The sequence below is a fragment of the Pelobates fuscus genome, chromosome 7 (genome assembly GCF_036172605.1).
Source record: "Pelobates fuscus isolate aPelFus1 chromosome 7, aPelFus1.pri, whole genome shotgun sequence".
In the NCBI taxonomy this organism is placed as follows: domain Eukaryota; kingdom Metazoa; phylum Chordata; class Amphibia; order Anura; family Pelobatidae; genus Pelobates; species Pelobates fuscus.
In genome coordinates this window covers 72,048,978-72,067,169 of record NC_086323.1, presented here as the reverse complement: position 1 = coordinate 72,067,169, position 18,192 = coordinate 72,048,978, and the positions used below count along the sequence as shown (strand labels likewise).

At 42.3% G+C, this 18,192-nt stretch overlaps 1 protein-coding gene across 1 annotated transcript in view; it reads right to left on the bottom strand.

Annotated features, from left to right (window-relative positions):
- Positions 1-4,388: 4,388 nt before the first annotated feature.
- MFSD14A (major facilitator superfamily domain containing 14A) overlaps positions 4,389-18,192 on the bottom strand; it is a 48,970-nt gene continuing 35,166 nt past the window's right edge. Inside the window, exons 10-13 of the mRNA XM_063428416.1 lie at positions 16,470-16,582; positions 9,194-9,291; positions 8,036-8,193; positions 4,389-7,566 (exon numbers count right to left, since the gene is read on the bottom strand). Coding sequence (XP_063284486.1) covers positions 7,363-7,566; positions 8,036-8,193; positions 9,194-9,291; positions 16,470-16,582 — 573 coding nt within the window. The 3' untranslated portion in view covers positions 4,389-7,362. The remainder of the gene's footprint in view (positions 7,567-8,035; positions 8,194-9,193; positions 9,292-16,469; positions 16,583-18,192) is intronic.

Genomic DNA, 18,192 nt, shown 5'->3' with positions numbered 1-18,192 from the left:
GTCGAGGGGTTCATCGCTCCTCAGAGTGTCGATATCTGCAGTTAAGGCGAGGTAGTCTGCTACCGGTCGGTCGAGTCGCTCTCTGAGGGTGGATCCCGAAGGGCTGTGGCGATGCGTAGGACTTAAAAAGCTCCGCATGTCCTCCATCAACAACACGTCTGTAAAGTGTTCTGTCCTTGCCGGCGTAGTCGTGGGAGGAGGAGGTTTACTTTCACCTCTTCCCCTGTTAGATTCCCGTTGTGTTGTGACATCACCCTTATACGCTGTGTAAAGCATACTTTTTAATTTATTTTGGAACTGCTGCATCCTTTCCGACTTTCTGCTTATACCGGGGGTCTAGTAGCGTGGACACCCAGTACAGGTCGTTCTCCTTCAGCCTTTTTATATGAGGGTCACTCAACAGGCACGACAGCATGAAAGACCCCATTTGCACAAGGTTGGATGCCGAGCTACTCATGTCCTGTTCCTCGTCCTCAGTGATCTCTCTGAAGGTATGTTCTTCCCCCAGCCACGTACAACACCACGGGTACCAGATAGGTGACAACGAGCACCCTGGGATGCCTGTTGTGGTTGGTCTTCCTCCTCCTCCTCAAAGCCACATTCCTCCTCTTCCTCACAATCCTCTTCCAGCGTTGCCGCAGGTAAAGCAAGCGATGCTGATAAGGCCGTTTCTGGTGGTGATGGTAACCACAACTCTTCCTCTTCACGCTCATCTACGGCCTGATCCAGCACTCTTCGCAGGGCACGCTCCAGGAAGAAAACAAATGGTATGATGTCGCTGATGGTGCCTTCGGTGCGACTGACCAGGTTTGTCACCTCCTCAAAAGGACGCATGAGCCTACAGGCATTGCGCATGAGCGTCCAGTAACGTGGCAAAAAAAATCCCAGCTCCGCAGAGGCTGTCCTAGCACCCCTGTCATACAAATACTCGTTAACGGCTTTTTCTTGTTGGAGCAGGCGGTCGAACATTAGGAGTGTTGAATTCCAACGTGTCGGGCTGTCGCAAATCAAGCGCCTCACTGGCATGTTGTTTCGCCGCTGGATATCGGAAAAGTGCGCCATGGCCGTGTAGGAACGCCTGAAATAGCCACACACCTTCCTGGCCTGCTTAAGGACGTCCTGTAAGCCTGGGTACTTATGCACAAAGCGTTGTACGATCAGATTACACACATGTGCCATGCACGGCACATGTGTCAACTTGCCCAAATGCAATGCCGCCAACAAATTTCTTCCGTTGTCACAAACCACTTTGCCGATATCCAGTTGGTGCGGAGTCAGCCACTGATCCACCTGTGCGTTCAGGGAGGACAGGAGTGCTGGTCCGGTGTGACTCTCTGCTTTCAGGCAAGTCAACCCCAAGACGGCGTGACACTACCGTATCCGGGATGTGGAACAGTACCTGGGGGGGTGCCGTTGATGTGGAGCAAGACGCAGCAGCAGAAGAGTACTCAGCCGAAGAGGTTATAGAAGAGGATGGAGTAGGAGGAGTAGAGGAGGTGGCAGCAGGACTGCCTGCAAGTCGTGGCGGTGTCACCAACTCCTCTGCAGAGCCACGCATTCCATGCTTGGCAGCCGTCAGCAGGTTTACACAATGCGCAGTGTAGGTGATATACCTGCCCTGACCATGCTTTGCAGACCAGGTATCAGTGGTCAGATGGACCCTTGCCCCAACACTGTGTGCCAGACATGCCATTACTTCCTTTTGCACAATAGAGTACAGGTTGGGGATTGCCTTTTGTGCAAAGAATTTTCGGCCGGGTACCTTCCACTGCGGTGTCCCAATAGCTACAAATTTTTTGAATGCCTCAGACTCCACCAGCTTGTATGGTAAAAGCTAGCGGGCTAAGAGTTCAGTCAAGCCAGCTGTCAGACGCCGGGCAAGGGGGTGACTTTGTGACATTGGCTTCTTACGCTCAAACATGTCCTTGACAGACACCTGACTGTGGGCAGATGAGCATGAACTGCTCAAGGCGAGAAATGGAGGGGCGGATGGTTGAGAGGGGGCAAGGAGGACAGCAGTGGTTGACGTGGCTGAAGATGCTGGACCAGGAGGAGGATGGCGGCTTTGAGTTTGTGTGCTGCTTGTACTCATGTGTTGATCCCATAGGCGTTTGTGATGTGCGATCATGTGCCTTCGCAAAGCAGTTGTACCTAGGTGGGTGTTGGACTTCCCACGACTCAGTTTCTTTTGGCACAGGTTGCAAATGGCATCGCTGTTGTCAGAGGCAGACACACAAAAAAAATGCCACACTGCTGAGCTCTGGAATGACAGCATTCTGGTGGTGGCAACAGCATGTGTTGATTGGCGTGCTGTCTGGCTGACCCCGGGTGCCGATGCATGCTGTCTGACTGTGCCACTAGCTCCTTGCGACGACCTCCCCCTGCTTCCAACTCATCTCCTCCTCCTCCTCCTCCTCTCTGTCTCCCAATCTGAACTTTGCCCCTGTTCTCTTCTAGCATCCACGGACGCATCGTCATCATCAACCGCTTCACGGTTATCTGACAACTCAACAAAGGAAGCAGCAGTGGGTACAACATTATCATCATCATCACACCGTACTTGTGTAATGCTGCCTGACTGAGACATATCCCTGTTATCTACATCCTCTGGCAATAATGGTTGCGCATCACTCATTTCTTCCAACTGATGTGTAAATAACTCCTGACATACCAAGTGAAGCGGCTGTGGTGCTAGTGTTGGTGGTGGCGGCGGCAGGCGGGCGAGTGGTAACTTGAGAGGTGCCCGAAGCTAAGCTGGAGGAGGATGGTGCGTTGAGGTTCCGAGCGGAAGCTGTAGAAGATTGGGTGTCCTGTGTTAGCCAGTCAACTATGTCCTCAGACCTTTTCAAGTTCAGGGTACGTGGCCTCTGAACACTGGGCATTATTCTAGGGCCAAAGGGAATCACAGAACCACGACGGCCCCTGCGGGCTGGCCTTCCTCTGCCTGTCTTTTTTTTCGATTAGTGGTACTATGCGTGCAAGCTACTGTGACAACAGATATGAGTGGCACTGGTGTGACACTGTGCCCTGGCAGGCCCTGAAACGCACACTCGTGAAGGAAACTGACTGCTATTATATTACAGTCCAAAAAGTTTTGTTTTTGTTAAATGCAAGCTATTGGGACACCAGTGAGTGAGTGGTGGCACTGGGCAAGTGGGCACAGTATACGCTGTGAGCCTGACACACGCTGGCAGACAACTAACTGCTATTCAATCTATTACAGTCAAAATTGTATTTTTTTTTTTTTTAAATGTACACTACTGTTACACCAGATATGAGTTTCACTGGTGTGACACTGTTCCCCTTGCAGGCCCTGAAACCACACTAGTGAAGGAAACTGACTGCTATTATATTACAGTCAAAGAAGTTTATTTTTTGTTTAACCCCTTAAGGACACATGACATGTCTGGCATGTCATGATTCCCTTTTATTCCAGAAGTTTGGTCCTTAAGGGGTTAAATGCAAGCTATTGCGATACCAGTGAGTGGTGGCACTGGGCAAGTGGGCACAGTATATGCTGTGAGCCTGATACACAGGCTGGCCGGCAGGCAGGCAATTGCAATTACATTACACAGAAAAAAAAAAAAAGGGCTTTTTGGGGTGCTGTCCTTACAGCAGAGATCAGATGAGTCCTTCAGGACTGTAGTGGACACTGAATACACTAGCCTAGCTATCAATTTCCCTATCAAATCAGCAGCAGCTACACTGTCCCTACTCTCAATAAGAATGCAGCTTCACAATGAATGCTGTCCAGGAGGTGGGAGGGTCTGGGAGGGAGGGTCTGCTGCTGAATGGCTGGAATGTGTCTGCTGACTGTGAGGTACAGGCCAGGGTCAAAGTTTACTCAATGATGACGAATAGGGGGCGGACCGAACAGCGCATGTGTTCGCCATCCGTGGCGAACGCGAACAAGCGATGTTCGCCAGGAACTATTCGCCAGCGAACAGTTCTGGACATCACTAATGACAACCTATAAATTGTCCAAAGTCAAAATAAAGTTCCATCACCAGCTCCGCACACTCTGGTCAGGTTAAACATACCTCCCCCCCTCCCCTTCTGCTTACCTCTGTTAGCAGAATCAGTAGCTCTGTCATAGGCTGACTTCCAAATGATAAAGTAAGAGCACTATCATATGAGGAAGTGGCATATCACTTGCTACCAAAGATAAATCAGGACAGCATAAAGGTGTATGGTAAATTGTTACTGTATAACACAAAGCAACCCTTATTTGGTATTCAAGACATTTTCAATTTAGCTTGGTAAATGAAGTAACCCCATTCAATAGTGTATGTGGCAATTGAGCATATTGAATAAATACACAATTACAGCAAAACTCTTTACTATGATCAGCGAGTCTAGGTCAATAATTATTTTTCCAATATTAAATATAAAAATATTTAGGTTTATTCATAAATTTACATCATCCAGATCTAAGCCAATGGGAAATGTTCAAAGTACCAAGAAGGAAGGAAGGGGAAAAACAAAAAAACAAACAAAAAAAACAGAACATGTGATCTTGTTAAATTATACAACACTTTATACAAAGAAACACATTAAATAACCAAGCAAAAATATACACAAATATATATATATATATCTTTTAGAAGATAAATTCACATCGGTTATTATAAAGCTTTTTTTTTGTAATTTTAATATTTAATCTTCAAAATCTAGGACTAAAATATCTGCTTTTTAAACTCTCCAGAGGGACAAGTGTGACAACAAAATTGCTGGTCTACCTGGCCCTTAGGAGTATGAAATAAGAATGTACTGAAAAAGGCCACCTGTAAATGTATGGGCAGCCACAAAGCAATCAGTTTAACTTTGTGGGCTGTGTATTCAAGTTTTGGAGATCAAGCATTCAACAGATAGTGATATATACTATGGGGGTGAATAACTGCGATAGGTTCGGCCTGATGATTGTATGTATAATAAAAAAACAGTCTTAAGATTTATAGGTAAACCATCTTTAAGACATAATTTATCCAGCTAATTTAAAGGGTCTCTGTAAATCCCAACCCTCCCTAAAAAATGAGAATTTCATAAAATTAAAATCTTTATGAAACACTCACATTGACTGTGTTACAGTCAAAATATATACTTAGAAAGTAGGGACTACTTTAGCTTCGTATATTCCATATGCCAGACAAAACTTGGCAAAAGGCAGAGGGTACCGTCGTCAAGTGTTGCTTTTCCCCTTGCTGTCACTATTGACAGAGAAAAAGGCATGGTCTGTGGAGGATCCTGCGGTCTTGTGGGATTCTCCATAGATAGTTGTACTCTCCTGCATGGCAGGAAGAATATGGTGGTGGCCGCAAAGTCACGTTCAGTTAAGTAAAACTCACCTACCCCTGCATTCTGTAGCCACCAGACACAAAGCACAGCAGTCACCATCTGGGGTTTTTGCAAAATATGTAAATATCCCAGATGGTGAGAGATCCGTTTTGTCTCTTAAAAGACTCCGAATCATAAAACTTGAGGCAAACTCTTCCATTGGCAAATCCAAGATTTCAGACTCTGGTGCTTGGAAGGCAATTCCTTTGCTTAAAGGGACACTCCAGGCACCCAGACCACTTCTGCCCATTGGAGTGGTCTGGGTGCCAACTCCCACTACTCTTAACCCTGCAACTGTAATTATTGCAGTTTTTCTTTTATAAACTGCAATAATTACATTGCAGGGTCAACTACACCTCAACTGGCTGTCTGGTAGACAGCCACTAGAGGGCACTTCCTTGTCTACAGCACAGAAAACCTGCGCTAGAGCGTCACTGGACGTCCTCACGCTGCGTGAGGACCTCCAGCGTCGCTCATTTCCCCATAGGAAAGTATTTAAAATGCTTTCCTATGGGGAGCGCTAATGCGCATGTGCGGCATTGCCACGCATGTGCATTAGGTCTCCCCGGTCGGTGGGCGGGATCAGTCTTGCACACCGGCCAACGCAATCAGAGGGAGGAGCAGCACGGAGGAAGAAGCAGCGACGTGGGACATCTTCGCAGCCTCTGGTAAGTTACTGAAGGGTTTTTCACCCCTTCAGCAACCGGGGATTGGGGGGTGGGAGGGAGAGGGGACCTGCAGTGCCAGGAAAACAGATTGTTTTCCTGGCACCTGAATTTCCCTTTAATGGGCCAATTGTCACAAGAGTCCAAAGAGATTATGAATGCACAGTGCAGAGGATGGCAAAGTCAAAGAAAAGTCACCAACAGAATTGAAAGCATATGTCCTAAAGAAATAGTGTTCCTTTAATAAGCTTTCTATGAACAACATTTTTAAAATCCCCATGCATGCCAATTATGCAATACATTTTTAGGGGAGAGGGGTGTGTATTATACTGGTTTGACAATCCATTCTTGCCCTGGACAAACCACATTACGAACAGAAGAAAATGTTGTGGGTAGCCCATGGAGTATTACAGTATTTGAAATTAAATCTATATACACCAAGAAGAATGATTAACTTCAAAACCTGGAATGCGTTTAAACAAAAGACTGCAGAAGAATTGCCCTTTGGATATTGTTCATTCAAAACAATATATGTTCATTTAAAACAAAGGCTTCGATTATTTCATCCCATATTTGTCAGTTGGAGATAAAAACCGTTTCGAGTTTCAGCACCAGATTAAAAATGTTCCTAGGGAGAGATCAGAAAGAGGGCTCTCCACTTTTTCTCTTCCATAGAATACCAAGAATCAGAACTATTAAGTGGTGTGTATAAATAGATTTTGTAAACATGTAAACAAGCTTTTCTAACAATCTATACTTGCAGAAGAGAAAATAAACGCTTAGTTGGATGTTAAGAGCTAAGCCATTGGCATATGGCAAGCAAAGTAAAAACAAAAACGAAAAAACAACTAATACTTTGGCTTTCTTTAAAAGAGCAAAATATAAATAAAAACAAAAAAACAGAACACTCCCCCAAACCTCCCAAATTTAAACACATTTGCTTATATATGACAGGCAGCAAACCTGGGTCAAACAAGTATGTGTTAAACGCCCTAAAGGCTTGTTTAAACATCTGTGTCAAACACAACCCTGTAATGTGGAGTTATTTTTAACAGGAGGCCAGCACTCAAGGGGTTAAACAAAGTTCATACATACTCTGATTGTCTTAAACACAATCAGACTGAATATGCTGTTGGCAAAAAAAAAAAAAAAAGCCTTAGAGCGGTCTTGTCTATAAAGAAGGCAGTGATAGACATGCCCTGTTGGTGGCATCAGTTGGTTTTGCCACTGAAGGCTCGATGCCTGCCCTGCCAGAAGACTGGTAGCTGTCCCTGCTGACTAAAGGGCGGCCAGTTGGTCCTGCAGGTCAAAAGGAATGAGACCATATGCAGAAGAGGTCACTTAAAGAGTCTCTCAAACACTGTCATACATTTGTGTCCTGTAGAAGAGGCTCTTTTCCCTCCCCAGGAGCTGGAGGACTGTGTGGGTGTCCGGTACCATGATGCTTCTTCCAGTTGTTGCTTCGGGCATTCAGATTGGTGTGTTCTGGAATAAATAATGCTACAAGCAGAGCCAGCAACACAGAGCATGCTCCAAACAGAAAGGGAGGCCCAGGGATAATAGAATTCTGCAGAGAAAGACAGATGAAAAAAAAAAAAATCAGTTGGAATTGTAGCTGGCCTTGATCCCCAAATCAATTACGCTATAAATGAAAACTGTGCAATACTTTTTTTTAGATCCAGCCTTTCAAACCCATTTCTATCAGGAATAATATATCAAAAAGAGCTATTAATTAAACCTAACAAGCAAGTAAACAAGTATTTATAGAAAAGCAAAAAGTATTTTATTTTTTAAGATTGAAGTAACACCCCATGCTCAATAAAATTATGCGGGTTCTAGTCACTATGTGCAGTCTTACCTTGAGGAAGATGTCCCCCTGACTCCAAACTTTATAGAGAGGAAGTTGATATGGAGTAGGGAAGTCCCTTTCAATTTGGTTTTACAATAAAATGATGTATTAAAATGCAATCTCATGTCATGGCTAATAATGCAGAACTGCTTTTAGGCCACCCATTCACTAAACTATTTACGATTACCTGCTGTGAATGTGCTGTCATCTTCTCTCTTGGCTCTGTTTGCGTGATAGGTATATCATCCAATTCCACATGAAAGATGTAAAATATAAATCCATACAGGGCAGGACCAAGTCCATTACACAAGCCGCGGATTCCTGTAATCATTCCCTGCACAACACCTAAAACAGATGAATGGGAACACACATTTATCTAACCGAGGTCTAGTCTTATTTGCCTTAATTGTGATTACCTTTGCTTCACTAGTCTATGGTGCCATAAGATTTAAAATAAATCCTGGTTATCGTTTATCAGTTAGATCATATTTATATATGGATATTGGATCGAAATGTCGATCGGACACATGTAAGCCTTTTTATGGATTAAATACCTTTTCACTTATTGAAGACCGCAGAGTGCATCTCTTTTTTCAGTTTTATATATTCTCAACGTGAGATTGCACTAGGGCAATCTTTATTTTTGCATGGGAATATATATATTTTATATATATATATATATATATATATTTCTCCCCCCGCCCCTCCTCATACCATTCTTGTAACATGCAACATCAATGTGATGAAATTCAGGATACAATTGGAAATCCTCCCAACAAAATATGTAAAAAATAAAATAGAAAATATATAAATATATATATATTTGAGGATTTCCAATTAATAAATAAACATTGATGTTGCACGTGAGAAGAAAGATATAAGGAGAGAAAAAAAAAAAAGGACATGTATAATCTAGGACAGCTAAATGCTAGGAAATTGTATATCTTGAGCACCAATACTGAATGAGGGATTAAGTGCCTTTTTCACTCAGTACTCTGAATTAAGTGCTGCTTCAATTAACGTTCTAAGCGTATAAACAATGTCTGGTTCAAGATTGAAACCTTGGACCTGCTTAGGAAGTGGAAGGGCGATGAGACGGCATCTTGCAGACTCTGTAGTTAAACTGTTCGTTAATGCCTTGATATGTTCGACACCTGGGACTTCATTGCACTATAACAACTTGATTGGAATGAAATGGTTATGGCGCTCGGAGTGGTCCGATAAACACCTCTATTTTGAATGATTTCAATTTGTTTTATAACAATTAGTAATTTCTAAAATAATAAAGCTAGCTTAAAATATTAATACCACATTAAAAAAGTAAGCATTTTGCAGCATATCATACCTTGCTGATCTGGATCTGCCGTTCGGGAAACTAAAGCACTTACTGCAGGAAAGGTGATGCTAGACATAGCAGCAACTGCTCCTGCAGCCCACATCATCCTAAAACACAAATAAAGAGAGACATAGGCAAGTTAAAAATTAGCAGCAGAAGTGTAAGTCTCAAATGAGCCATCTTTAAAACTAAATGGCATCAAACAGGTCATCTCCAAGCAAGCTCAATAGGAATGCAGGGAATCTGAACTCCACTATCACCTGACTGAGGAGGTCTGTTTCTACTTATGCAGTCTATAGTGCGGCATGACCAGCAAAACCAATAAATGCCTTTGTACATTTTAGCCCATTTAGGGATTTCGGTTTTATAAAATGTAAAATGATTTCCCTATATGGAGTGCAATCTTCTATCACGAATGTATAAATTGGTGTCAGTTCCATACAAGAATGGAGATGCTCTAATGATTTTCAGCCCAGCAGTATAACCTGCCTCTGTACAGGAACTGGAAGACCAGAGTTTACCATGTTCTATGCATGTAATATATAATTTTTGGTTGTTATCTGCAGGACTTCCTGATAATATGGCACCCTCAAAAAGATTCACGGGAGAAAACCTGGGGTTGGTCTTCACAAAGCTCGGTACATTACATAATTTTTTTAAGAATTCCTTCCCAATGTAACAGGCCTCCAATCATCATATTGGAATTCCAATGGTCATGATTTGAACATCTCATATGTATATATAATATATACAACTGATGTGGGATTATTTAAAAAAACCTTATTGTACTTGTATTCAATTATTGCACTAACTCCATTTTAACTTTATACCGTGACAATCCTCCATTTTGCCCTCCTAACCTGACTTCTTCAATCCTCCATTTTGTCCTCATAACCTAACTTGTTCATTTCAAAACTACCTTACATGACAGAATTTCCCAGCACATCTAATACAATAGAACAAAGACTGTATTTTCTATAAAGACATGATTAACACAGGAATTGCTGACTTTTCCTTAGATTTGCAACATAGTATAGTTTGAAGGCCATGAGAACACAGTAGTAATGAAATGTTCTATTCATAAGAGACCTTGCACCTGGCCATGAGGCCTGAGATCACCGACCGTGTAAAATGACGCTCAAGACCCCTTGTCCCCCACCCGTGACCAGAACAATCCCACCTCTTGGTGGGTGGACACGGGACTAACCACTTAGTTTTTGAGCCAATTAATAATATTGATAGGTGGACATTAATCCCGACACTTAACAATTAATCCAATTAATGATGTTTATTTGCTGATATTCTAATAATCAATGATGACGTAAAATGTCTCTTAAAAGGACCTGCGCGTCCGCTTTTTAATCACTTGCCAATAAATTTTCTCGAAGTTATTTTAACCTGAACCTTGTGTGTCAGACTTAATTACTTCAGCGTATATACGCAATTTATTTTATTGATTTGGACAGGAACAGATAGACATTTAAACATTTTGGTTTACTGCTAAAAAGTACCATAACACACATACACTGAGAGATATATCCTATTTACATATAATATATACACATACACTGATAGATATCTTTACTTATATTTAAAGGGACTCTCCAGTGCCAGGAAAACAATGGAGGTCCTCGTATAGCGTGAGTACGTCCAGCGACGCTATAGCACAGATCTGTGCTATAATCCCGGAAGTGCCCTCTAGTGGCTGTCTAGTAGACAGCCACTAGAGGAGGAGTTAACCCTGCAAGGTAATTATTGCAGTTTATAAAAACTGCAATAATTACAGTTGCAGGGTTAAGGGTAGTGGGAGTTGCCACCCAGACCACTTTAATGGGCAGAAGTGGTCTGGGTGCCTGGAGTGTCCCTTTAACCCATACTTATTTCTGAGGTTTGAAAAAGAAAATCAAATGTGCTATAAACTGTCCTTTACACCTGGCAATAAGAGAGAACAAGAGATTAAACAATGTTTTTTTTTTTTTTATCCTCTTCATTTGCAATGTTTGTCCTGGCTGGACTTTGAGGTCAATTGCTAAATTTATAATATTATATACATTTAAAATTAAACAGAGCATTTCATTAAAATGGTTGCTCTAACCCTTTTTATTCTATAATCATTGCAGATATCTCTGTATGTGCAGCGTTTCAAGCTTAGATGCTGCACACACACAGACCTTTGTCCATGCCCACTTCTAAAAGCAGATGTACTCATGGAGGTTAGAGTAATTTTTTAAGAATGGTAAACTCGAGTTATAGGTAATTTTGAATGTTTTATTCAATCTCCAGACCTACCCCGAAAGGGAAGGACTCGGCCTTCAATAGCCCCCGAGTCCGTGGCCACAAGGTGCTGGCCCTGCTACAGGCCCGGAGTGGGAGGGCACCACTGGTTAGCTCCCGGACGACCGCCAAACTCTACACTACCCCACGCAAGCTCCAGAGGGCACAGCAACACGCATCCGCGGCAAGAGCTCTACCAGCGCGCAAGACACAGAGCCCAACGAAGCCATCAGCAACACGGAGGTGGGAACTGCCAAGGTACAAACCTCAGCCCTACATCAAACTTTACATGCCATGGAGAGCCGGATCCCTGACTACAGAACAGCACAACCTCCAACCTGGACCGGGACTCAAACTGGTAACACCCTACCCTTCCTAATCTGCGACTGGAAACACCATAGCAGGAGAGCAGAGCAGCTGGAACCCGGCAAAAGACCGCTGAGCGGCATTGGTTGACTGAGCCTGGCATTACCACATACCAAGTAGAGCAGAACCTGGGTTTCTTTTTTTTTTTTCCCTTTTTGTTTCATTTTCTTTTTAATTTTTTCTTCACTTCTCCTGATTTTAACGCATATATGCAGGGACACCTATACAACCATGTTAGCAAGTTTACAGTAATGTACAATGGGGACCCATGCTTGCATGTTTCACATTAATAGCTGCACCCAGCAGCTTTCTAGCTCTGCTGTAATTTTATATGCGTCAGTTCAAGGGCCCACCCAGCATGATACCTAACCGGACTTAAGCTAGCAAGCAACACATAATGATAAATATATTCAGCACTAGGTTAACTCAGCGTGTTTTAGTTTCTCTTGTTCTAATGTTTATACTTCATCCCATTGGTCTAGATCTTCTTCTAGGCTAGCTAAGGGCTATATGCTCATTCACCCTAGACATGACTAAACTGCATGTTATAACTAACATGTACTTAACTAGCAAGCTAATGTATCGACAGTATATATTTTTCTTCTGGGTCTTAAGCCTCAGTCCATAACCTGTGTGTAAAACTTGTCAATCTTATTCATTACTTTTCGGCATAACACAAGACCTGCAAATCACATTATAAGCATAAATGTACCTTCTCATGTTACTCGAAGTTCCATGCATAACTAACCTAGCATGTCATAGTATACTAAAACAAAAATGTGCAAGATGTATATAAGCCATGTTTATGTGAAATAGAGCTTGTGAAAGCTATTGTGGCTGTGCAAGCACTGTTGTAACTCTCATGCACAACAAAAATCAAAAAATCAAAAAAAGTTATATTTTGTCATTTGGGTAATATCTTTTGGGATTAAAGGAACACTCTAGGGTCAGGTACAAAAACAGGGTTTCCTGAGTCTATAGTGTTAAAACCACCACCTAGTCCACCATGTCCCCTATATATAGTAAAATCTTACTTTTGTTCAAGTCTGCAGCTGTTGCCTTTACCCTTGATGTCTGCCTGCTTTGCTGGCATCATCAGAAGTGTTGTTCTGAGCCAATTACAATGCTTTGTCATAGGATTGACTGAGGCCGTCAAGGAGGAAGATCAGGGGCAGAGCCAGCACAAGTCAAACACAGCCCTGGCCAATTAGCATTTCCCCATAGATGCATTGAATCAATGCATCTCTATGAGGCAAGTTCAGTGTTTCCATGCAGAGGGTGGAGACGCTGAATGGTAGTGCTGGACAGTGTGCAGCATTGCCCCAGGAAGCACCTCCACCCTCCAGTATCCATCTGAGCAGTGGCCAGTGAAGTTATCACTAGGCTGTAATATAAACACTACATTTTCTCTGAAAAGACGGTGTTTACAGCAAAGCGCCTGAAGGGAATGATTCTACTCACCAGAACAAATACAATAAGCTGTTTAATGATTAGCTATGAACAGTAACAGGTAGTAAAGGTTAAAGGGACACTATAGTCACATGAACAACTACAGCTTAATGTAGTTGTTCAGGTATGATCTATAGCTCCCTGCAGGCAGTCTAATGTAAACACTGTATTTTCAGAGAAACGTCTGATTGCTCCCTGCTCGCGCCTGCCTATTTCGTCATTTTGACGAAATAGGGGGCGCGGCTTCACGAGGCTCCCGGCGCTGGAACCAGGTGAGTAAAGAGGCTTGGCTGGAGAGTCCCTTTAACGACCTCTGATTATTCAACCCTCATATCTGGTGATACACTAGTCATTCTGGTATTTGTATAAACACGAATGGCTTGCCATTACACTTCTCCTTAAGACATTGGCTTGCCATATTTACATCTATGCTTTTATGGCAGAACCTATCTACCTTTACAAGCAAGCTGCGTTACAAACCAAATACTTATTATGCTTCCCCAAATTCAGAAATAAAAGTTAACTCAAATGTTTGCATATTTATTTTTGTGGCTCCAATTTCTGTTTTTGTTTTTACTATTCACAACAAAGAAAGCCACTTTAAAGCTAACCTTAACCCTTTAAGACCGGAGGACGTACTATTACGCCCTATTTTAAGCGGCCCTAAACGCCGCCAGGCGTAATAGTACACCCTCCGGTCTTTTGTTACTTACCTGGCCGCCGGCGATCGCGGTTGTGGGGACTCCAAGGGAGCCCCCCGCGGCACGTCCTTCCTCCTGGGGGGCTTCCCGGCCATGTGAGAGTGAGGTCCTTGCGAGGACCTCACAATCACATGGCCGAGTTAGCTGGCTCAGGCATTGCCAGCAGGGGGACTGCCTGTAATGACAGGTAGTCCCCCTGCTGGCTGGAAATAAATTAAAATTAAATTAATCAGTGTAAAAAAAAATTAAAAAAAATAATAATATACTTAGATCATATATATATATATATATATATATATATATATATATATATATATACACACACACACACACATACATATACATATATATATCCATATATTAATTCTACACATATATTATATTAATATTTTTACATAATTAGGTATCTTAATTAATTACAATTAGCGGGACCTGCCTGACAACCCATGCCGGGAATTTAATTTGCTAGCACTATATTTAACCCTATAACTTTCCAAGACACCATGGGGGGTACTGTTCTACTCGGGAGACTTCGCTGAACACAAATATTTCAAAACAGTAAAATGTATTACAACGATGATATCGCCAGTAAAAGTGAAGTTTTTTGAATTTTTCACGCACAAACAGCACTTACACGGACGATATTATTGCTGCAATACTTTTTACTGTTTTGAAACACAAATATTTGTGTTCAGCAACGTCTCCTGAGTACAACAGTACCCCTCATGTACAGGTTTTATGGGGTTTTCAAAAGTTACAGCATCAAATATAAGGCTTGTGTTTCATTATTTTCACATTAAAATTCGCCAGATTGCTTACGTTGCCTTTGAGGCCCTATGGTAGCCCAAGAATGAAAATTACCCCTATGATGACCATTTGCAATAGTAGACAACCCAAGGTATTGCAAATGGGGTATGATGTCCAGTCTTTTTTAGTAGCCATTTGGTCACAAACACTGGCCAAAATTGGCGTTTTTTGCATTTTTCACACACAAACAAATACCAACGCTAACTTTGGCCAGTGTTTGTGACCAAATGGCTACTAATAAAGACTGGACATACCCCATTTGCAATACTTTGGGTTGTCTTCTATTGCAAATGGTATGCCATTAGGGGTGTAAATTTTATTCCTGGGGTACTATACAGTCCCCAAAGGCAACGTAACCAATCTTGCGAATTTCAATTTCAAATGTAACGTGCTATATTTGACCCTGTAACTTCCCAAAACATCATAAAACCTGTACATAGGGGGTACTGTTTTACACGTGAGACTTTGCTGAATAAAAATGTGTATTTTATTGCAGTAAAAGCAAACAGTATCATGACATTGACAGTTAAAATGTCATGTAGAACTAAAAAAATAAAACAAATCTTATTTTCTCCCATTTTTTTCATATTAAATTATGTTTCATAGCTAAATATTTGATATTAAATGAAAGCCCTGTTTCCCCTGAATAAAATGATATATAATAAGGGGGGGTGCGCATTTAATATGAAAGAGGTGAATTACGGTTGGACAGACATATAGCGCAAATGCCAGGTTGTTTTGTTCACAACGTGTACATTTGGATCAGTCTTTAAGGGGTTAATGACTGTTTCATGTCCAGGTTCCAAATGTTGTTGGACATGTAAACATTTCCCCCAGTTAAATTGTTCTTCCATTTTCTTTTGTTTACCTTCTTTAAACATTCTATAACTGCTGTTTTTGCCAGGATACTTTCAGAAATCACAGCAGGGCAATACTATTTACCAACTGTATAGTCTTTCTAGAGCTTAACTGTTTAAAAGTCTCTTTTCCAGTATGCTGATTTTTTTCAGTTCTTATTTCATTTTGTGATTGGTCTGCCCCTTTACACTGTCCAGGTTCTACCTAACATTGTAGTCCTTTACTTATCCTCCTCCGGCCTTCTGATATCTGTGTCTGTCCAAGTGATGACAAAGAGTACTTCTTCAAAACTTGATAAATTTCCAATTATTTTTGTGTGTGTTGTGCTGCCAAATTCATATTCTTAAATTGTCTTAGCTTGGTCTTGCACCGTTCGCCTCCACAGATAGACAAGAACTCTTAAGCTTATCAGTTTTATTGATTCAGGGTCTAATTTCAGGACACAGTAGGACAGATTTTAAAGGCATTAGATTTAGAATACCTAAAAGGGAGAGTCCAGCCCCATGAGAAGAAAACAAACAAAGCACAAACTATTAAATGGGACTGTTAAATATAACTGCAAAGGTTTATCAACGTGGAATCAATTCAATTCAAAGTTCAAACTTTGAAACCCTAGAAAAAAAATCCAAAAGGAATTTGATTCATTCTTGTTTGGTGTGTCTAGTTTCAGGATGCGCTTATTAGTACAGCAGAGACAGTGAGATCAGTAATGTTTACAGAAGGATTATGATAGTACTGAAATAATGGAAAGTTGGAAAAGTCTGTTTATCCCCATAAATTATAGTTTACAGCCCTAGCAAGAGAGAATGCAGAAAGAGTACAATACATACCAAGACTCTGAGCCGAATCCGTACCAGGCCAGTTGCAAAATCTGGAAACCCAGTCCCAGCAGAATTGTGTTCTTGTTTCCAATTGACCTCATCAGTAAACTCAAAACAACGGTCTATGCAAAAAATGATAAAGAACACACATGCAAAGGAATTATAACAATTATTAAAATCAAACTTATTCCTGACCGCCATTTTTTTATTTAATGCATTTGGTAGACAAAACTCCTCTCATTCGAGAAACAGGTTACGACCACCAAAAAGCCTCTTATTCTGGTCTATTTCATAACTCCCTACCCAGGACCGGCCCAAGACATTGAGCTGCCTGGATCCAACAATTAAATGTTGCGCACCCCCCTTCACCAAAACACACCCACATACATTATGTTAGGCAGTGTGAACAGCAAATTCAATGTCTGTGTATTGTATGCGGTATGTGTAGTGGATGTATTACTTGTGTAGTGCATGTAGTGCGTGAGGAGACAACAATTTTTTTGTTTATTAACTTTATTCCCCCTTCCCGGTCTTTTACCTGTTGTCAGGGAGGGGGACACAAGATTCCTTGATGGTCGTGTGGCTCAGCAGGTTGTATTGCTAAGGTTTGGCCAGGAGTGTGTTTCCACCCCCAGAAGCATCATGTCCGCTCTGCTTGCGAGACGGTAGAATGTGGCCACGGGTTGCTATGGCAACGCTCCGCGGGCACACAATGCATGCCAGATCATTGCCATAACTAGTGGCTGTCATACTCTTAAAGAGATGACCTGCTGCGGTGTGTGCATATATATATATATATATATATATACACACATATACACACACACAATAAGTCAGCCAGGGCCACAAGCAGCAGATTAAAGTGTACAGTCTTACAGGAACAAATATAGAAGCTGATAGCCAAACCACCACTGCTTATCAATCTACTGGCAGGCCCCCACACACAGCTATGGGCCTACTTGACATGGAGTAGCATGTCTGAATTGGTATAGAAAGATAAAAAAGCATTGAACAAGCAAAATGGGTGCTAAAAGAAAAATAGCCAATATCACACAAACACCCTAGGTGACAGACAGGAAGAAGCCAAAGCAAAAACTAGCCAGGTTCAGAAAGTGAGGGGCCAGATTAAAGGGACACTATAGTCACCTGAACAACTACAGCTTAATGTATTTGTTCAGGTGAGATCTATAGCTCCCTGCAGGCAATCTAATGTAAACACTGTATTTTCAGAGAAAATACAGTGTTTACATTGATTGATAGGAATACCTCCAGTGGCCGTCACTCAGACCGCCACCAGAGGGACTTCCTATCATGTAGGGCCCTAAAAAGGCCCTGTACACGTCAGACGTAGTGCAGGAGAGAGAAGGCACTGTGTGCGCGCCTTCTCTCTCCAGTCTGTCAGTAAGGATAGGGGGCGGGCAAATACCACGAGCTGAGCTGTCAGTCAGCTCAGCTCGCGGCCGCGCAAACCGCGCCCATGCGCGGTAGTGCGCTCAGGACTTCAGAGGGCGGCATGAATGCGCCCTCTGAAGTATGTGCGCATGTGCGGTGAAGCCGCACATGCACACAAGGGAGCAATGACGCTTCCAAATGGAAGCGTCTGATTGCTCCCTGCTCACGCCCACCTATTTCGTCATTTTGACGAAATAGGGGGCGCGGCTTCACAAGGCTCCCGGCGCTGGAACCAGGTGAGTAAAAACGGCTGCCTGGAGAGTCCCTTTAAACTAGGTGT